Source organism: Delphinus delphis, chromosome 16 (assembly GCF_949987515.2).
Source record: "Delphinus delphis chromosome 16, mDelDel1.2, whole genome shotgun sequence".
NCBI classification, from domain to species: Eukaryota; Metazoa; Chordata; class Mammalia; order Artiodactyla; family Delphinidae; genus Delphinus; species Delphinus delphis.
In genome coordinates, this window is record NC_082698.1 from 33,245,140 (window position 1) to 33,260,939 (window position 15,800).

A 15,800-nucleotide genomic window follows, 5' to 3' on the forward strand; every position below is an offset into this window, starting at 1 on the left:
TTGCAGTGCGTGGGCTCCGTAGTTGTGGCTCACGGGCTCTAGAGCGCAGGCTCAGTAGTTGTGGTGCACTGGCTTAGTGGCTCCGCAGCATGTGGGATCTTCCTGGACCAGGGCTCGAACCTGTGTCTCCTGCATTAGCAGGTGGATTCTTTTTTTTTTTTTTTTAACGTCTTTATTGGAGTATAATTGCTTTACAATGGTGTGTTAGTTTCTGCTTTATAACAAAGTGAATCAGCTATACATATACATATATCCCCATATCTCCTCCCTCTTGCGTCTCCCTCCCTATCCCACCCCTCTAAGTGGTCACAAAGCACCTGAGCAGGCGGATTCTTAACCACTGTGCCACCAGGGAAGTCCCTGTCTCTCTTTTAAAAGGCCTTCATGGAGTTGTTTTCGTTCATTTTGGTCCCACTGAAAGCTACCCAGACAGGTTCATGGGGCAGCCTGTTGGTCATGACCCGTGCCCATTCTGGAGCCTCTGGCCCATTCATCTCCATCCCTTTTCAGCGTTCCCCATCTTCCCCTTATTCTAGAGAATTCCAAACAGAGGTCAGCAGTCAGCACTGCCAACTCCTTTCATCCCAAGTGAAACTGAAATTTTATAAACAAATAAATGTGTTTGCTATCTGATTATTAAAAATGGCTGAGCAAAAGGTGGTTAAGTGCCAATAATTAGAAGTCTGTCACTATTATATTAAGAGATTGGATGCATTTAAGAGAATTGCTTAGAGTGATTCTATTCACAGAGGCTAGTCCGATTACTCCTTTGTCCTTGCTGAGGACCAAGCATCCTCTCTGCCTAACCTGGCCTGTCTGCTTCCTTCTGAGCCCTGGGACGTAGGACCCCTCTCCCAGTCCCCAGGAGGCAGCACCCACTGTACAGGCCATGGAGCGCTTCAGGTTTTGCTACTTTCCTGGGGAACCCACCCCACCTTGTTTAATACCCTGTACTGCCTCCCTAGACCATCTTTCCCTCAGAAATATCTTAAATGAAGTGACTAAATTAAACCTCACATTATATGGCCTATTTGGACCTATTCAGCTGGACTCTGTTCACTTTTAAGTTTGTTAAAACAGAGGCCTGCTGTTTGTAGTTGATTAAACATAATATTTATGATTATGCCAAATTTCCTTGAATTTCTCAGAAAAAGTCAGATGAGGCCTATATGCTGACCTAAGGAACCTTTTCCAAATTGAACCTAGGCCTGAGTTTTTGAATTGCCTCTTATCCCACTTGGATGGACTTTCTTTATTTTACTGTTTTCCTCAGTAAATGATTGATTCTCAACATAATAATTTATTGATTTCTTTTTCAAGGTGCTCCTGTTGAGTTTCTCTTTCAGCTAAGACAAAAAGGATTTCTGCAATCCAGTAACACTGGTACTTGCTACTTTTGAGAATGATTCTTGTTGCAACTGTTTTTCTGTACAGGAGAAAATTTTTAATTTTGCTGAGTGTTTTCTGTTCTTTTAAGAGAATCACATTTAATTTCTGCTGTGTGACATGTTGCTTTCCAGTGGATGACGCCTTCTCACAGACAGTAAAGGAAATATTTGGAGGCAGTGCAGATAAGAAGAACCTAGTGGATCCTTTTGTAGAAGTTTCTTTTGCTGGAAAAAAGGTTTGTATGTGATCTAAATACAGATGCCTCTAGAAACACATTTTTAAAATGCCGTGCTTTCCTTGGAGTGATTTCTTGCTTATTCTTTGTTAAATTAGCCCCCTGATGAGCTGGGCACTGTGCAGAAACACAGATTATCTGAGTCTGAACATGCCAGACTTCTCCAGAGGTTTATTTTGGAGTGGGAAGTATACAGGACTCCAAGTATTCAGTCTTGTAAGGTTAGAATAGTGGAAGTGATTTCCCAGGTCTAAGCATTATCTTACCACTAGGCAAAGTCCCTAGCCAACCATAATGATCCCTGGTAAGTGTGGTAGAGGACAGCCCCCAGTACCCAGCTGCCCACTCCTGTCATGTTTCTCACCACCCGTGTTCCACTGAGCTGCAGAAACTAGACAGGCAGGGGAACCCCATCCTAGTCCTCTGAAAAAACTGGGGGACTCTTGGTGTAGGAACACCTGTAACTACACGTTTACCTACAGAGATGGTCTAAGATTGGAGAGTGGGATTCCATAGTATTTAGAATAATGATGTACCATGGATAGTTCTGGGCACGAGGAAGTAGCATCTTCTAATTTGAGCCATGTGAAAGTGAGATTTGGCAAACTACACACACAGACTGGCTTATGTCCTAGGAGAGTCAGTGGGAGATGGCAGAAAAGTTCTCAGTTCTGGAGCTAAATGAGGCCAGATTTAAATTCAGCCTTGACCCCTGTCCATAGGGAGTGAAGGCAAATTCCTTAACCTCTGAGTCTCAGTTTCCTGAGCTATATGTGAGGGTGATGATAATCTCATAGGATTGTTGAGTTAGTTAATTCGGGAATTAAACAGTGTAAGCCTACTAAGTATCAGATGCTGTCCCACGAGCTGGGGAGAAAGAAGTGAGCGAGACAGTCTTTGCACTCCTGGAGCTTACTTTGTAACAGAAGGGACAACAATAAACAAGCAAATGAGAAGTTGCGTAATTTCAGTTAGTGCTAAGTACTCCGCAGAAAATAAAGCAGCGGACAAGAAGTGATGGGTGGGGTGTTGGAGGCGCATCCAGCGAGGTTATCAAGTGGGACACCTTGGAGGAAGTGACATTTGAGCAGAGGCCTGGATAATGCAGACATATGGGGGGGGGCGGGCTTCCAGGCAGAAGGAAGAGCAGATGTAAAGGCCCCAAGGAGGATACACATTTGCAGCAAAAGAATGCCAACATGACTGGAGTGGAGCGAGCAAGGGACGAAACTGAGATGAGCTCAAAGAGGTGGGGTGAGGGGGGCAGGCAGAATATGGATCAGGACTGCAAGTATACCTGGGGAGCTGATGGAAGATGCTACAGAGGAGTGACGTGAAAGTGAGGAGGCAGGAGAGGAAGTGCGGATCCAGATGGGGACCAGCCGCAGGCATCCAGGGGAAGATGGGATGACAATAGGCGTGTCAGCATTTACTAATGGATTGGATGAGGCACGTGAAGGGAAGAGAGGGGTTGTGGCTGACTCTGGTTCAAGCCTCAACACCCTTGTGAACAGCAGTGGAAAGAGCAGCCAGTTTGGGGAGCAGGGAGAAGGGCTGGTGGGCAGGATCAGAAGATCTGTTGGGACGTGTTAGTGTAGAGATGCTTATTAGACAGCATGTAACAAGTGCTCACTAAATGTTAACTCTTGCATCATTACACGAATCCAATGTTAGTAATCTGGCAATTGAAAACTAGCTTTTTGTGCATAGAAGAAGCAAAGATCAATGTTAAACCCGTGTCATAATTTACCAAATTTTTATCAAGAAAAATAAACTTTAACGAGGATACCAAGTCTATAACTTATAAGTAAACTGCTAGAGTCATAATCCAGTATGCATATATTGTAAACTTTTCGAAATTAGAAACTTGAATACCTACTGTTTTGTTTTGATACTTTTACAGGTTTGCACAAATATAATTGAGAAAAATGCAAACCCTGAGTGGAATCAAGTCGTCAATCTTCAGATCAAGGTTTGACTTTCTTTTCTTTTAGAAAAAAGTAAGAATACTTTAATTGTTACTGAATAAGTTGAGAAATAACTACTTTTTTTTTTTCTGTTTCTCTTTAACAGTTTCCTTCAGTGTGTGAAAAAATAAAACTAACAATATATGACTGGTGAGTTAAAAAGGACTTGTGTCTAATTCAAAATTAAAGAATTAAATATTTGGATATTGAGAAATATTACTTCAGATGGTCTAACTTATTTTTAGGGACATTTGCTTTTTCTTTCAGAGGGAAAGGGTACACTGCTCCTGGAATTGGGTGTTTTCTTTAAAAATAATAATAGTGGCTGTTACAGAAAAGCTTTGGATATCTTGGTTCAACTGCTCATAAACAAAAGGAAGGAAAAATGATCTGAATATAAGACAAGAAATCGAGATAAGAAATGAAGGCTTTACATACCATTAGGCTGTCCAAAATAGACTTCAGAAATGGAGTAAACTATTTCTTGGGAAGAATCACCAAAACATTCTGAGAGCTATTCTTTGTTATTGTTAGAAAGGAAAGTAGACAGAGCTCCCTGTTTGAGTGCAAAGAAAATTCGTTGAAATTTTTTGATGGACTTTGTACTAGACCAGCATCCTAGCAATTATTGGCCATAATGAGGCCATTCGTGGGTATGTTCTAGTTGGATGAGGCATTCAATCGACAGCCCTTAGCTCCCTGAGAGTAGAAATGGTAAATAGCATCATCATTGGCACCGGCATCATTATCACCACCACCACCACCACCACCACCACCACCATCATCATCATCATCATCATCATCATCATCATCATCATCAATGTTTATTATGATGTTAGCTGCTGTGTTTTGAGCACTGCTAAGTGCCAGGTGCTGTGCCTCTTGCCTTCCCTACATTATTCCATTTAGTCTTTAGAGTAACCCTATGGAATAGAGACTATGATTAATTCATTTTACAGACAAAGACTCTGAGGCTCAGAGAAGTCAGGTGACTTACCCACAGTCACACAGATAGTTAGAGACCCAGTTGGGTCCCTATCCTGTCTGGCCCTAGTTTTTCCTTTGGCTAAATGTATTTGACTTTCATGTTCGTACCCTCTTGGCACTATGGCAACAAGGCACTTTGGGAAGAGGGGAGAAGGCTTTCTTTATTCAGTAACTACATCACAGTTCGTTGAGGGTTGTGAAGAGGCCTGAGGCCAAAATGCCCCTTCCGATGAGTGTGAGCTCATTTTGAGTTACTTGGGACCCCTAGTCGACACTCTGAAGGTGCTCCAGGGGCCTCAGGAACTGTCAGGAGTGTGGGCTTGGACCCTACATAGATCAGGTAACCGCTCTGGCCTACAGACTCTGCAGTGGGCTGATTGCTAGCGGAGCCATCCCAGAGTTGCCCGTGGTCACAACAAATGGTGGGGTTTTTCCCTGACCTAGTCTGCCCTCTCCAAAGCAATAGTAGCCTAGGGTGTGCAGAGAGACCCTGTTTATCTGGGGGAATCCTTGGATCCAGATCTTTGGTTACATACCCTGTAGGGTATTTACACAACTGAGGGAAAGCTAAGGATTCTTTAAATGTAATCCAGACTCTTCTGGACGGACAGACAGGATGCAAGGCCCACGCATGTGGCTTAATACCTAAAAATAATTTTTTCTCCTGTATACTGTGTTTAATTAGTCACTTTCTATAACCTAATATTATACTATATAATGTATAATATTTTATATAACATATAATATTACTATAATATACATAATAATATAGTATAAGCTTTACCTCAAAATACTGAATGCAACTTTCTTCCCCCGCATGGGGTCCTAAACTTTAGAGTGGGTGTGACACTAGATGGAATAAAGAAGAGAAGGAATTAAACAGAGGATGTTATCAATATAAACCTTGTGTGTTACATGTACTGTGTGCCCAGCTATAGACCATTTCATGTTAGGCTCACAGGCTCTCTAAGATACTCACAGAAATATACACAGTTGTAGGTACTTGTAGTGGGCAAACTTATCCCAACGATATAGATAAGATTTAGGTTATAGGCAAGCAAATAAAGTAGAAAAATAGCATCTATCACACAGTAGATGTTCAAGAAATGTTTGAATTGAAAGGGAATTTTTTTCCCTATGAAGCACCCTTAGAAATAGCCCACTGTCGTTGTTAAACCGTCATAGTAGCCAGTATGAACATGATAAAATAAGATACATGCACTTATTCTATGTAATGAGATTTTTTTTGGGGGGGGGAGGGTGTTGGTTCGCGGGCCTCTCACTGTTGCGGCCTCTCCCGTTGCGGAGCACAGGCTCCGGACGCGCAGGCCCAGCGGCCATCGCTTACGGGCCCAGCCGCTCCGCGGCACGTGGGATCCTCCCAGACCGGGGCACAAACCCGTGTCCCCTGCATCGGCAGTCGGACCCCCAACTACTGCGCCACCAGGGAAGCCCCTGTAATGAGATTTTTATTACCCTCATCATGTTACGTGCCTGCAGCTGACCCATTCACTTTATGACGATGGTACTGAGTGTGGCCATAGGCAAATCCCTTGACCTCTGTACAAATCTCAGTTTCCGTAACTGAAATGAGTTGTCCGACTAGATCAATCTTTCTCAGAGGGTGCTTGGGGGACCATTTGCATCAGAATGGTCTCAAAAGTAAGACTCAATAAAGCCTCACTTTACTGAGTAAAGTGAGAGAATTTGAGACAAGGAGATGAGAGGTGGTATGGGATGCAGGGGTGGGGAGTGGTGGTGGTTTCCAAGTGGTTTTAAAGTACGGTAAAGCTTGAGGCCCACTGGACAGGAAGATTTCTGAGGTCTAGCGTCTTTTCCAGCTCTCTCTTATTATTGTTGAAACGAAGATACGTCTTCATAGGTGGAGGTCTTAACCTGTTCTTTTATACACAGGGACCGTATTACCAAAAACGATGTCATTGGGACAACATATCTGCACCTCTCTAAAATTGCTGCCTCTGGTGGGGAAGTGGAAGGTGAGTCACACAGCAGAGCAGGAACGAGACAGGGCGGAGAACTTCTGGAGAAGGGATGAACTGGGGTAGCCCCCTGGCAATGGACTTGGTTTCTGAGAAGCCAAATGTGATGCACCTGGTGAACCATTTCAGTGATGTTTTGATGGTGGCCAGCAAAACAATTGATTAGTAATTAATAATTGAGGTAACCCTCAATTATCTGAGTTAAAAAAATTTTTGCTTTCATGCTTCAATCCAAAAACTCTTTCCCAGTACCTGCTTTACAAATTTTTGAGCGTCAATACGGAGGGTACCTTTTGTTTTTAAGAGTGGCATTGACACCAGTCCACCCAAATATAAAATAATGTTCCCTTCTTTACTGACTTCCTTGGCAGGAACAAGGTCAAATGGCACTGAACCATGTACTGTCCACTCCGGATAATGTGCATTTTGTTTTTATGCCTTTTATGCTAACAAGCATTGATAACCAATATACCTTTTGTTGTTTTTCATACTGAGAACTAATTGCCTATACTTGGCATTATGGTCTGAAATTGTAATAGGGAATGAAGGAGATAAATTAAGACGGTAAGAAAAAATTTAGTGTTAACACATTAATAATACGAGCAGCTTATTGTCTGTTACCAAAATAAAATTCTTGTAAATACCAGTAGATTAAACACATTGAGTAAAGTGAGAGAATTTGAGACAGAATTTTGTTTTAGGAAACCTAAGGGTCCTCTCATCCTTATCTTGTTTAAGAGAGGACTTTATATGTTTTTAAAAAGATTCTGTAAGCCAAGCAATAGATAGTATGACCAAGAACCTGGAACATCATAGAGATTTGATGAAGAAGATATAGATTTCCTCTCTCAAGAAGAAGGAAAAAAAAAAGGCATTAGAAATTCCAAGAAAAATAAAGAGCTGAACCAAGAAGATAATAGTCCAAATATAAAGTCAGGTGTAGCATTATTTTAAGCAAATGATAGAAGGTGAGAAAGAGATTCCATCTAAACATTCTCTGCTAAGTGGCATAGGGGACCATGCTGCTGGACCTGTACAAAGGAATGGAATTACAACTCTCCTTTTCTCTGCAGAGAACAATACTTAATATAATGTGTTGTTATAATGTGAACACTATTAATTGTTTAAAAAATTTTTTTGTTAAACCTGTAGTCAAGGCTCTAAACAGAACGTGAATGTCATCACCTCTTACAATGTAAAAGTACAGAAGATAGAGCTTAGAAGTGAAAAAAGGAAGGGGAGAGGTAGGGAAGGGTAGGCATGCTATTAGCCTCTTTTTATCAAGTGAGGGATGCAGATATAAAGGTTAGATTAAATCATTGGTTAGATAAAAAATTGGTTAAAGACTAGATTAAATTTATTGGTTAAAGGCAACCAATGGAGTAATTAAAATCATGCTATAACTATATGGGAGGGAGGGTAAAAATTACTTAAATTCATTTAATTTAGCAGAAAGTCATTAAATAATTACCTAAAAATAATTATTCAAGAAATAGTGGAATAAGCATTTTTCTTAGTGACATGGTGGTTAACATCCAGCACAAGTGAAGATGAATAGTTACGAAGAGTGTCAGCCCCTGTCTCTGATGCCTTCTCTCATGCAGGCCCTGCGGACAGTCCGTAACAGGGTCTCAAAATAACAATGGGCAGCCGCCAACCTCCCCACCCTGGAAGAAACAGAGAATGTACCTTAAACTATAAACCTTTGCTCACACAGCCTTAGGCTAAATTAACTTGGATTATCTGGTCTTAGTCCCAACTAAATTAGACACAGGACAAGTAAGTGTTTTATTAAAATCATGAAATGTTGGTAAGTTCCCCAGGCGTCCTTTGATGGTGGGAAGCTACTTCTCTGATGCTTCACTGCCTTGGGGCTGACGAGATTGGGTTATTTCATGCGTGATGGTGCTGCCAGGTGCCACAGAAGTCTTGAGCCATTTTGTTTTTAACCAGTGACATTTGTGTACATTACAAAAGGGTGATGTGATTTGAGTCTGGATTTGGGATTTTTCTGGTGTTGCTAAACCACTTACCTAGCATTGGATTTGATTAACTTTTTCACTGTCTCTTTTATAAAGTCCGTGTTTCTCTTGTTTAACCAACCATATTTTTACTACGTAGATTTCTCATCTTCGGGATCTGGGGCTGCATCATATACAGGTTTATGCTTTGTAATTTTGCTATCTTCTAGATCTTTCTGTTTACTATTATCTTATTAAGAACTTATCAATTGATTGCCTTTAGCTTTTAGCTTTTTTTTTTTTTTTTTACGTTTTGCTGTCTTAAAAGTAGTTTTGCTACAGTAGCAATTTTTGTATTAGTATTGTATGGTTGTCCTGCAAAGCTAAGTTTAAACAAATGTGCTAACCAGGCTTTGCTACATGCCTGTGTTTTCACCTAGATGCATACCATCCTGGCTTCATTGTAAATAATTGTATAACACTTTTTTGTTATTGTTGTTTATGGTCTTCATCTTCCAACTATTCAGGATCATAACATGTCCTTGGGTTTGCACAGCACTCGCCATTCTTTGCAAGTTTGCTCAGTGCTCTCACACTTGACCTTACAAGCCTGTCAGGGCAGATGTTGTTACCCTAATAGATGAAGACTTTGTGATTTAGAGACATTTGTTTTCTTTCAAATAAACATGATAATCCCTGCCATGCTAACCACCCAAGGTTGTAGTGAGAGGGAAAAGAGATACTGCATGTAAGAAAGTTTGCAAACTGTGCAAAATTAAGGTTTTATCATGTGCCTTTATGTTATTGGCACAATGACTCATTTGTTTTTAAAAATCAATCTCATTATCTTATAATCAGACTTTATGTGAATATTAAGTAGTCCTTAGGTTTGTAACAAACTTGGCAGATTTGGTCACACTTCACTCCTTCATTCATTTATTTAACCAATCAAAAAATATTTATGTTGTAGTACTCCAAGACAGAACAAGGACTGGGTGCTTAGGGAGTCAGAATAAAACATGCTTGAATCTTACCCCACCTACCAAAGGAATTTATAGTGTAGTCACAGAGATGAGCAGCTATTTAAGGGTCAAAAATTAAAATATAAAATGATAATAGAAGTTCAAAATGCAAAGGAGCCTCAGAAAGGTGGAAAAGATTGCAAACTACACGTGTATATAGTTTGCTCAACTGTTTATTAATCGGCATTCTGCTCACCTGCTACTTCACATTTATCTTTCCGCCCTAGTTTTAAGCACAGAGCTGGAAAAGGGCCATAGACGTCATCTGGTCAACTTCTCATCCATAAAGGAATCGTTTTGACCATATCCTGAAAGATAGGCTGAAGTCTTGGCCTTAACATTTCCTCTGTCCCCAGTGCAGTCTGTCCCATTGTTTGACACCACTAATTCATAGAAAGATCTTCCTTACTTTGAGTGAACCAAAGCTGGCTTCCTTGTAGCTCCCAACAGCGGTCCTTCCCCTGCTTTTGGAAGCAAGTCCATCCCTCCTCCATATGGGAGCCATTCAGATGGCTGGAGGTAGCTCCTATTATACATCCCCATCTTCACCTGCAGTCTCCCTTTGACAACGCTATTTGCTTACATTGCCTGCAGTGCCCCTCCTTGGGGAGTAGCTCTTGCTAAGACCAGGTAGCAGAAATACGGAGCATATTGGACCCTCATCAGAGATAGAATGTCATGAATGGAGACTTCACATTGCTTATGAATATCATACGGTCATAACCGTAGGCAGACAGTTCATTGTTATATGTAAAAATTTTTAATGTCTTGTATTTTAAAAATCATCTGCCAGATTTATACTAACTACTTGAGACTAAATGATGTTTTTGGAGAACAAATAAAATTAATCTGATATACATCATTTAAATGACTTCCCAAAACAATTATAATCGTTACCCCAGTTGCCAATGACATGTTTACTACAGTGCCAATTATAAACTTGCAAAAAATGTGAAGATCAACTTCTAATTCTTTCATTTGAATAGCATCATCTTTTTGTAAGAATAACATAAGTTTACCTGAACTCCCCCAGAAAATGTTTTTTATTTAATGTTTTATAGCAATAAGATAAGGGAAATATGGCAGTTCTCACAAGTGTTTACAATTTGCACTAATACAACTAACTCACAAAATGGAGGAAAACAGTCTCACCCAGCTAACTAATAACTAATATTTATTTCAACCGATTGAGTGTTAAAAGCCTAAAATACTAATGATGATGTTATCTCTCAGCAAATACAGGAGAAACAGAGGTGGGCTTTGTTCCAACGTTTGGACCTTGTTATCTGAACCTTTATGGAAGCCCCAGAGAGTACACGGGATTCCCAGATCCCTATGATGAGCTAAATACTGGAAAGGTTAGTTCTTCAATGAAGGTTTGTTATTAATGAGCACCGATTAATGCGATTCCTTCTTCTAATGGTTATTAATCAAGTCTCATTTAGGGGACACCCCCCCACCCCCAGAGACCCACCAGATGACTGATCAAGTGTTGAAGGATGGAAGTCTCATGCCCCTCAAGTCCTAGAATGCAAGAATAGGAAAGGATCCTGGAGATCATCTAATGTGGCAATTGCAGATGCATAGCATGGCCATTCCCCCAGCCTAGACTTAAGGCAGATGTCGGTAATCAATGTTGGCTCTTTCCAAAAAGCAAATGTGCTACCTCAGAATTCCATTCAATGCCATGTTCTAGGAATTTGCCAAAAGACTGGAGGTGACATGCTTGACATTGCTATCCCTGATCCGATCCAACCGCTTCATTTTATAGACAAGGACATGGAGGCCCAGAGATGGGAAGTGGTCGTTCCACCACATTAGAAGCCCAAGTACTGTCAGTTAGTTAGCTCCCAAAGCCCACGAAAAGAGCGAGGGTAGAGAGAAACCCCTGGGGGTGGGGGTGGGGGTGGAGGTGGAAGCTTTCACTTCCTCTGCAGAGTGTTCTGTTGCCAACACTGCTTGGTATATTGGGAGGAGTAGCCACAATTAATACTCACACTCAGCCGCACCCAGAACATCTTCCTCTTTTATTTCCTGGCTACTCTGAGACTTGCCCTGGTTGCCAACATGGCAGCCTCCCTTTTCTGAGGAAAGGAGCAAAGTTAATGCAGATAAATGCAGAGCTGAAGTTGGGTGAGGGAGACGTAGAGCCCCTTCCACTCCCACCCCAGCATCTGGGAACCCTTTCTGGATCCGAGCATGACTCGAAAGCCCCTGACACCAGCCGTGACTAAGGTCCCTTTCGGCTCCGGCTCTCTTTGGGATCCTTCCTGAAGTCGTTGGCTCTTCTTTCAGATACCAAAGACGAGCTGAGAGAGTTGCTGACTGATTCATTTTGGGAAGGAGAAACTTAAAGTTGTAGCTGGATGAGCCCAAATAGAGGGACAGATCTTTTCACTGTTGTTCGTGCCTAGAAGAATAATCCTGTGCTGTTGCCTTTCAGGGGGAAGGAGTAGCCTACAGAGGCAGAATCTTGGTTGAATTAAGCACTTTACTTGAAAAGACACCCCCAGATAAAAAGCTTGAGCCCATTTCAAATGATGACCTGCTGGTTGTTGAGGTAAATGTTGGAGTGTGGACTGTGTGTGGTATGGAAAGGGTGTTACAGAGGGTTGGAGGTGGGATGGTTGGTGCTGGCCTGCCTGAGCCAGCAGGCCTGAAGGGGGCATCCAGGGACTGAAGGGTCGGCTGTGGCAGAGGTGGAGAGACGGGAGTCATAGCAAGTGCCGCTCCACACCCTCTTGGTCTATCTACCACAGCCCTATGGGGGTGATGAGACTTGCTTTATCTTTGAGATGTTACTACCCTACTGAAAACCAGCAAGAGCAGTGATACCCCCAAATTGAATGGCCTGTTTGCTAACTGGGCTTGGGTGTGTCGTGGGGAGGAGGCCACAAGAGCCGTTCCAAATGATATAGCAGCCACCACTAGTCACTTCCATTTTCAGAAGTAATTGCCTTGTCTCAGGCTTCCCAGCATGTGAGGACGTGTTTATATTAATGCCCACGTTACAGCAGCTCTGAGACGCCACTCCTCCTCGAAGACAGGAAGTCTTCCGAGTTCACCTTACCAACTATTTCTTGTTCTTTATTTATTTTTTTAAATTTTTATTGAAGTATGGTTGATTTACAATGTCATGCTAGTTTTCAGGTGTACAGCACAGTTATTCAGTTATATATATATACATACACATACATATATATATATTCTTTTTCGGATTCTTTTCCCTCATAGGTTATTACAAAATACTGAGTATAGTTCCCTGTGCTATACAGTGGGTCCTTGTTTCTTTTTCTTTTTTTAAAATCAGCTCTTTCCCCACTATGGAGACAACTTATGCATAACATCCATGATTCTTATGGCAAAGAGCCACAGATGTAGTGTTTTCCTAGTAAATTCAAATGTCAGTATAATTAATTCAAGGCAATAAATACAAAAAAAAGAATATTCTTATCATGAAACAGTTAAGTGCTTAATTTTCTCCCTTGTCAGTTAATTGGCATCTGCAGTAGATTCGTTAGCGTGTGTTGTGTGTGACGGACAGCCCGACATTAAATTAACCTCGTCTCTGCTGCTCACTGAATTGTTTCTGGCACATCCTATACCATTATTATGACCGTTTTTTCTTTTTGATAGATCATGATAGTTTATTTTACTTTTGAACTTTAAAAAAATTGACATGTGACATATAACATTGTGTAAATTTAAGGTGTACAGTGTGTGGATTTGGTGCATTTATATATTGCAGTATGAATACCACCCTACTGTTAGCTAACACTTCTGTCATGTCACAGAACTACCACGTTGCGTGGTGAGAACTTTTAAGATCTAGTCTCTTAGCAACTTTAAAGTATTGATATATAATACAGTACTATGGACTGTGAGCACAGTGATGTGCATTAGATTTCCAGAACTTACTCATCTTCTAACTGCAAGTCTGTACCCTTTGACCAGCATCTCCTCAATTCCCCCAGCCCCTAGTAATGACCATTCTACTTTCTGCTTCTATGAATTCAGCTTTTTTAGGTTCCACATATATGTGATATAACACAGTATTTATCTTTCTCAGTCTGACTTATCTCACTTAGCATAAGGCCCTCCAGGTCCATCCGTGTTGTCGGGCAAATAGAGGATTTCCTTCTTTCTTGTGGCTGAATAATACTCCCTTATTTTATATATAGACACATACATACCACCTCTTCTCCAGCTATTTCTAAGAATCCTGGGTGGGTCCTTACATGTTCCAGAAATCTGAATTGTTTGCCAGCTAACTGATGCCCCCCTGCCTATGGCCTCTCCTTGCAGGTTCCCCCACCCCAACCTACCCCTCTCCCCTGCCCAAAAGGCTTCCTCAGGCTGCTGCCCTCCCCTTACTTACCCTGCATTCCAAGAAGGGTTCATGTTGTGGGACCATGCAGTGTAAATGAATATTGGTTTGTTTTTTACTTGTTAAAGAGACACTGAGTCAAAAGCAACAGGTTCGTCCAGTCAGCAGGGTCCTGGCCTGAGTCTATCCACTCCACAGCACCATCACCTCTGAAGTCCAGGAATCATAATAGATCTTAAGGACAAGTTAAGAAAAAGGGAAAAGAGGAACAGGTAGGGGGAGAGGTGGAGTAGCTTACGTACTATTTACTGCCAGGATCATGCCAGAGAACGGCTAGAAACCACCCAAAGGCCTCCATGGAAACGCATGGGTCGTTCTGGCCTTGAGTAGTTACCGATGGCTCTTGAAGATTCAGTTGGAATTGCGGTTAGGCAGAAATGTTGTGGTTTCTCAGCAATCGCATTGCCTCCTTGTTCCATCATCAGAACACAATTTAAGGCCACGACCCTTCTCTTTGCTCTAAACATTAATAATAGAGTGGAGAAGGGGAAGGGAAAGGAAGAAGCCCAGCAAAGTGTAAAGGAAAAGCTCTTTAGCTACTAGAATGCAAAACCAAATTAGTTTTCTTTACTCCAAATAATTAAACACATACAGGTAAAGAAGCTTATGTCGTAAAGTTAATTAAAATAAAAGCAAAATACAGAAACAAAGAACCAATGATATTTACTGCCCACGGTATATGTCAACAATATGAAAGAATAGCTTTTTAAAATTGAAATACAAAACTGAATTAGTTTTCTTTGCTCCAAATAATTAAACCCAGAATGGTTTGTGTCACAAATGTAATAAAAACAAACAGAAATGAATTATATAAACCAAAACCCCAACAAAGTTAAAAAGCAGGAAAGGAGCTGAGATGCCGAGGGTAAACCCACAGTTCAAGCAACCAGGAGTCCAGGAAGAGAGTGAGATGAGCAGATTTGTGCAGCTGCTGAGAGGATTTCGTGAGAGTGGCCAGTCTAGAAGGTGATCATGACCCTTGCCCAACTTAAAAAGATCCCGTGACCCGGTCATATGCAAGTAATGAAACTTTCTGGTAAAGTTGAAGAGGCTTCGACAAAAGGGCAACTTGGTCCTTGTGAAATAATAGAATATATATTTCTGTCTCTGGTTCCTGGCACAGAGCTCCTAAAACCCCTGTAATTTCCTAAGTGATAAGAGCACTTGTGAGCATCTTTTGTTCTAATATTTGGTCTTCGACCCTGGTTCCTGACACAGAGCTCCTAAGTCCCTTAGCTTTCCTGGATGATAAGAAAGTCTTTTGTTCTAATGAGGTGACTTGGTGAACTCCGGGATGGGAGCAGGTCACCAAGCCATGGTTAGAAGCTGGAACTTTCAGCCCAACCCCGCATTGTTCTTCAGAGAGGGGCTGGAAATTGGGTTAATGGTTGATCATGCCTACATGATAAAAGCCTCATAGAATCCCCAGGGTATGGGTTTCAGGGAGCTTCCGGGTTGGTGAACTCATGGAAGTACTGGGAGAGTGGTGTGTGTGGAGAGAGCGTGGAAGCTCTGCGCCTCTTCCCACAAACCTTGCCCTATGCGTCTCTTCCATCTGGATGTTCATCTGCATCCTTTATCATATCCTTTTATATTAACCCATAAACAGTAAGTAAACTGTTTTCCTGAGTTTTATGAGCTGCTCTAGCAAATTAATCTAACCTGAAGAGGGGATTGTGGGAACCTCCAATTTATGGCTAATGGGTCAAAAGGGCAGGTGAAGTGGGTAGGGCAGTTTTGTGGGACTGAGCCCTTAACCTGTGGGATCTGATATTATCTCCAGGTGGACAGTGTCAACATTGAGTTAAATTGTAGGATACCTAGCTGGTGTGGCAGAATTGCTCAGTGTGGG

General features: G+C 41.5%; 1 protein-coding gene across 3 annotated transcripts in view; it reads left to right on the forward strand.

Moving 5' to 3' along the window:
- The window catches only part of MYOF (myoferlin), a 155,493-nt gene that overhangs the window by 62,246 nt on the left and 77,447 nt on the right, over window positions 1–15,800 (forward strand). For 2 of the 3 annotated variants that reach the window (XM_060034462.1, XM_060034460.1), the window contains exons 13-19: window positions 1,521–1,624; window positions 3,528–3,596; window positions 3,698–3,741; window positions 6,493–6,575; window positions 8,700–8,738; window positions 10,795–10,919; window positions 12,005–12,121. In XM_060034462.1, the coding sequence (XP_059890445.1) occupies window positions 1,521–1,624; window positions 3,528–3,596; window positions 3,698–3,741; window positions 6,493–6,575; window positions 8,700–8,738; window positions 10,795–10,919; window positions 12,005–12,121 (581 nt within the window). The remainder of the gene's footprint in view (window positions 1–1,520; window positions 1,625–3,527; window positions 3,597–3,697; window positions 3,742–6,492; window positions 6,576–8,699; window positions 8,739–10,794; window positions 10,920–12,004; window positions 12,122–15,800) is intronic. The other variant, XM_060034461.1, reaches the window with a different exon arrangement.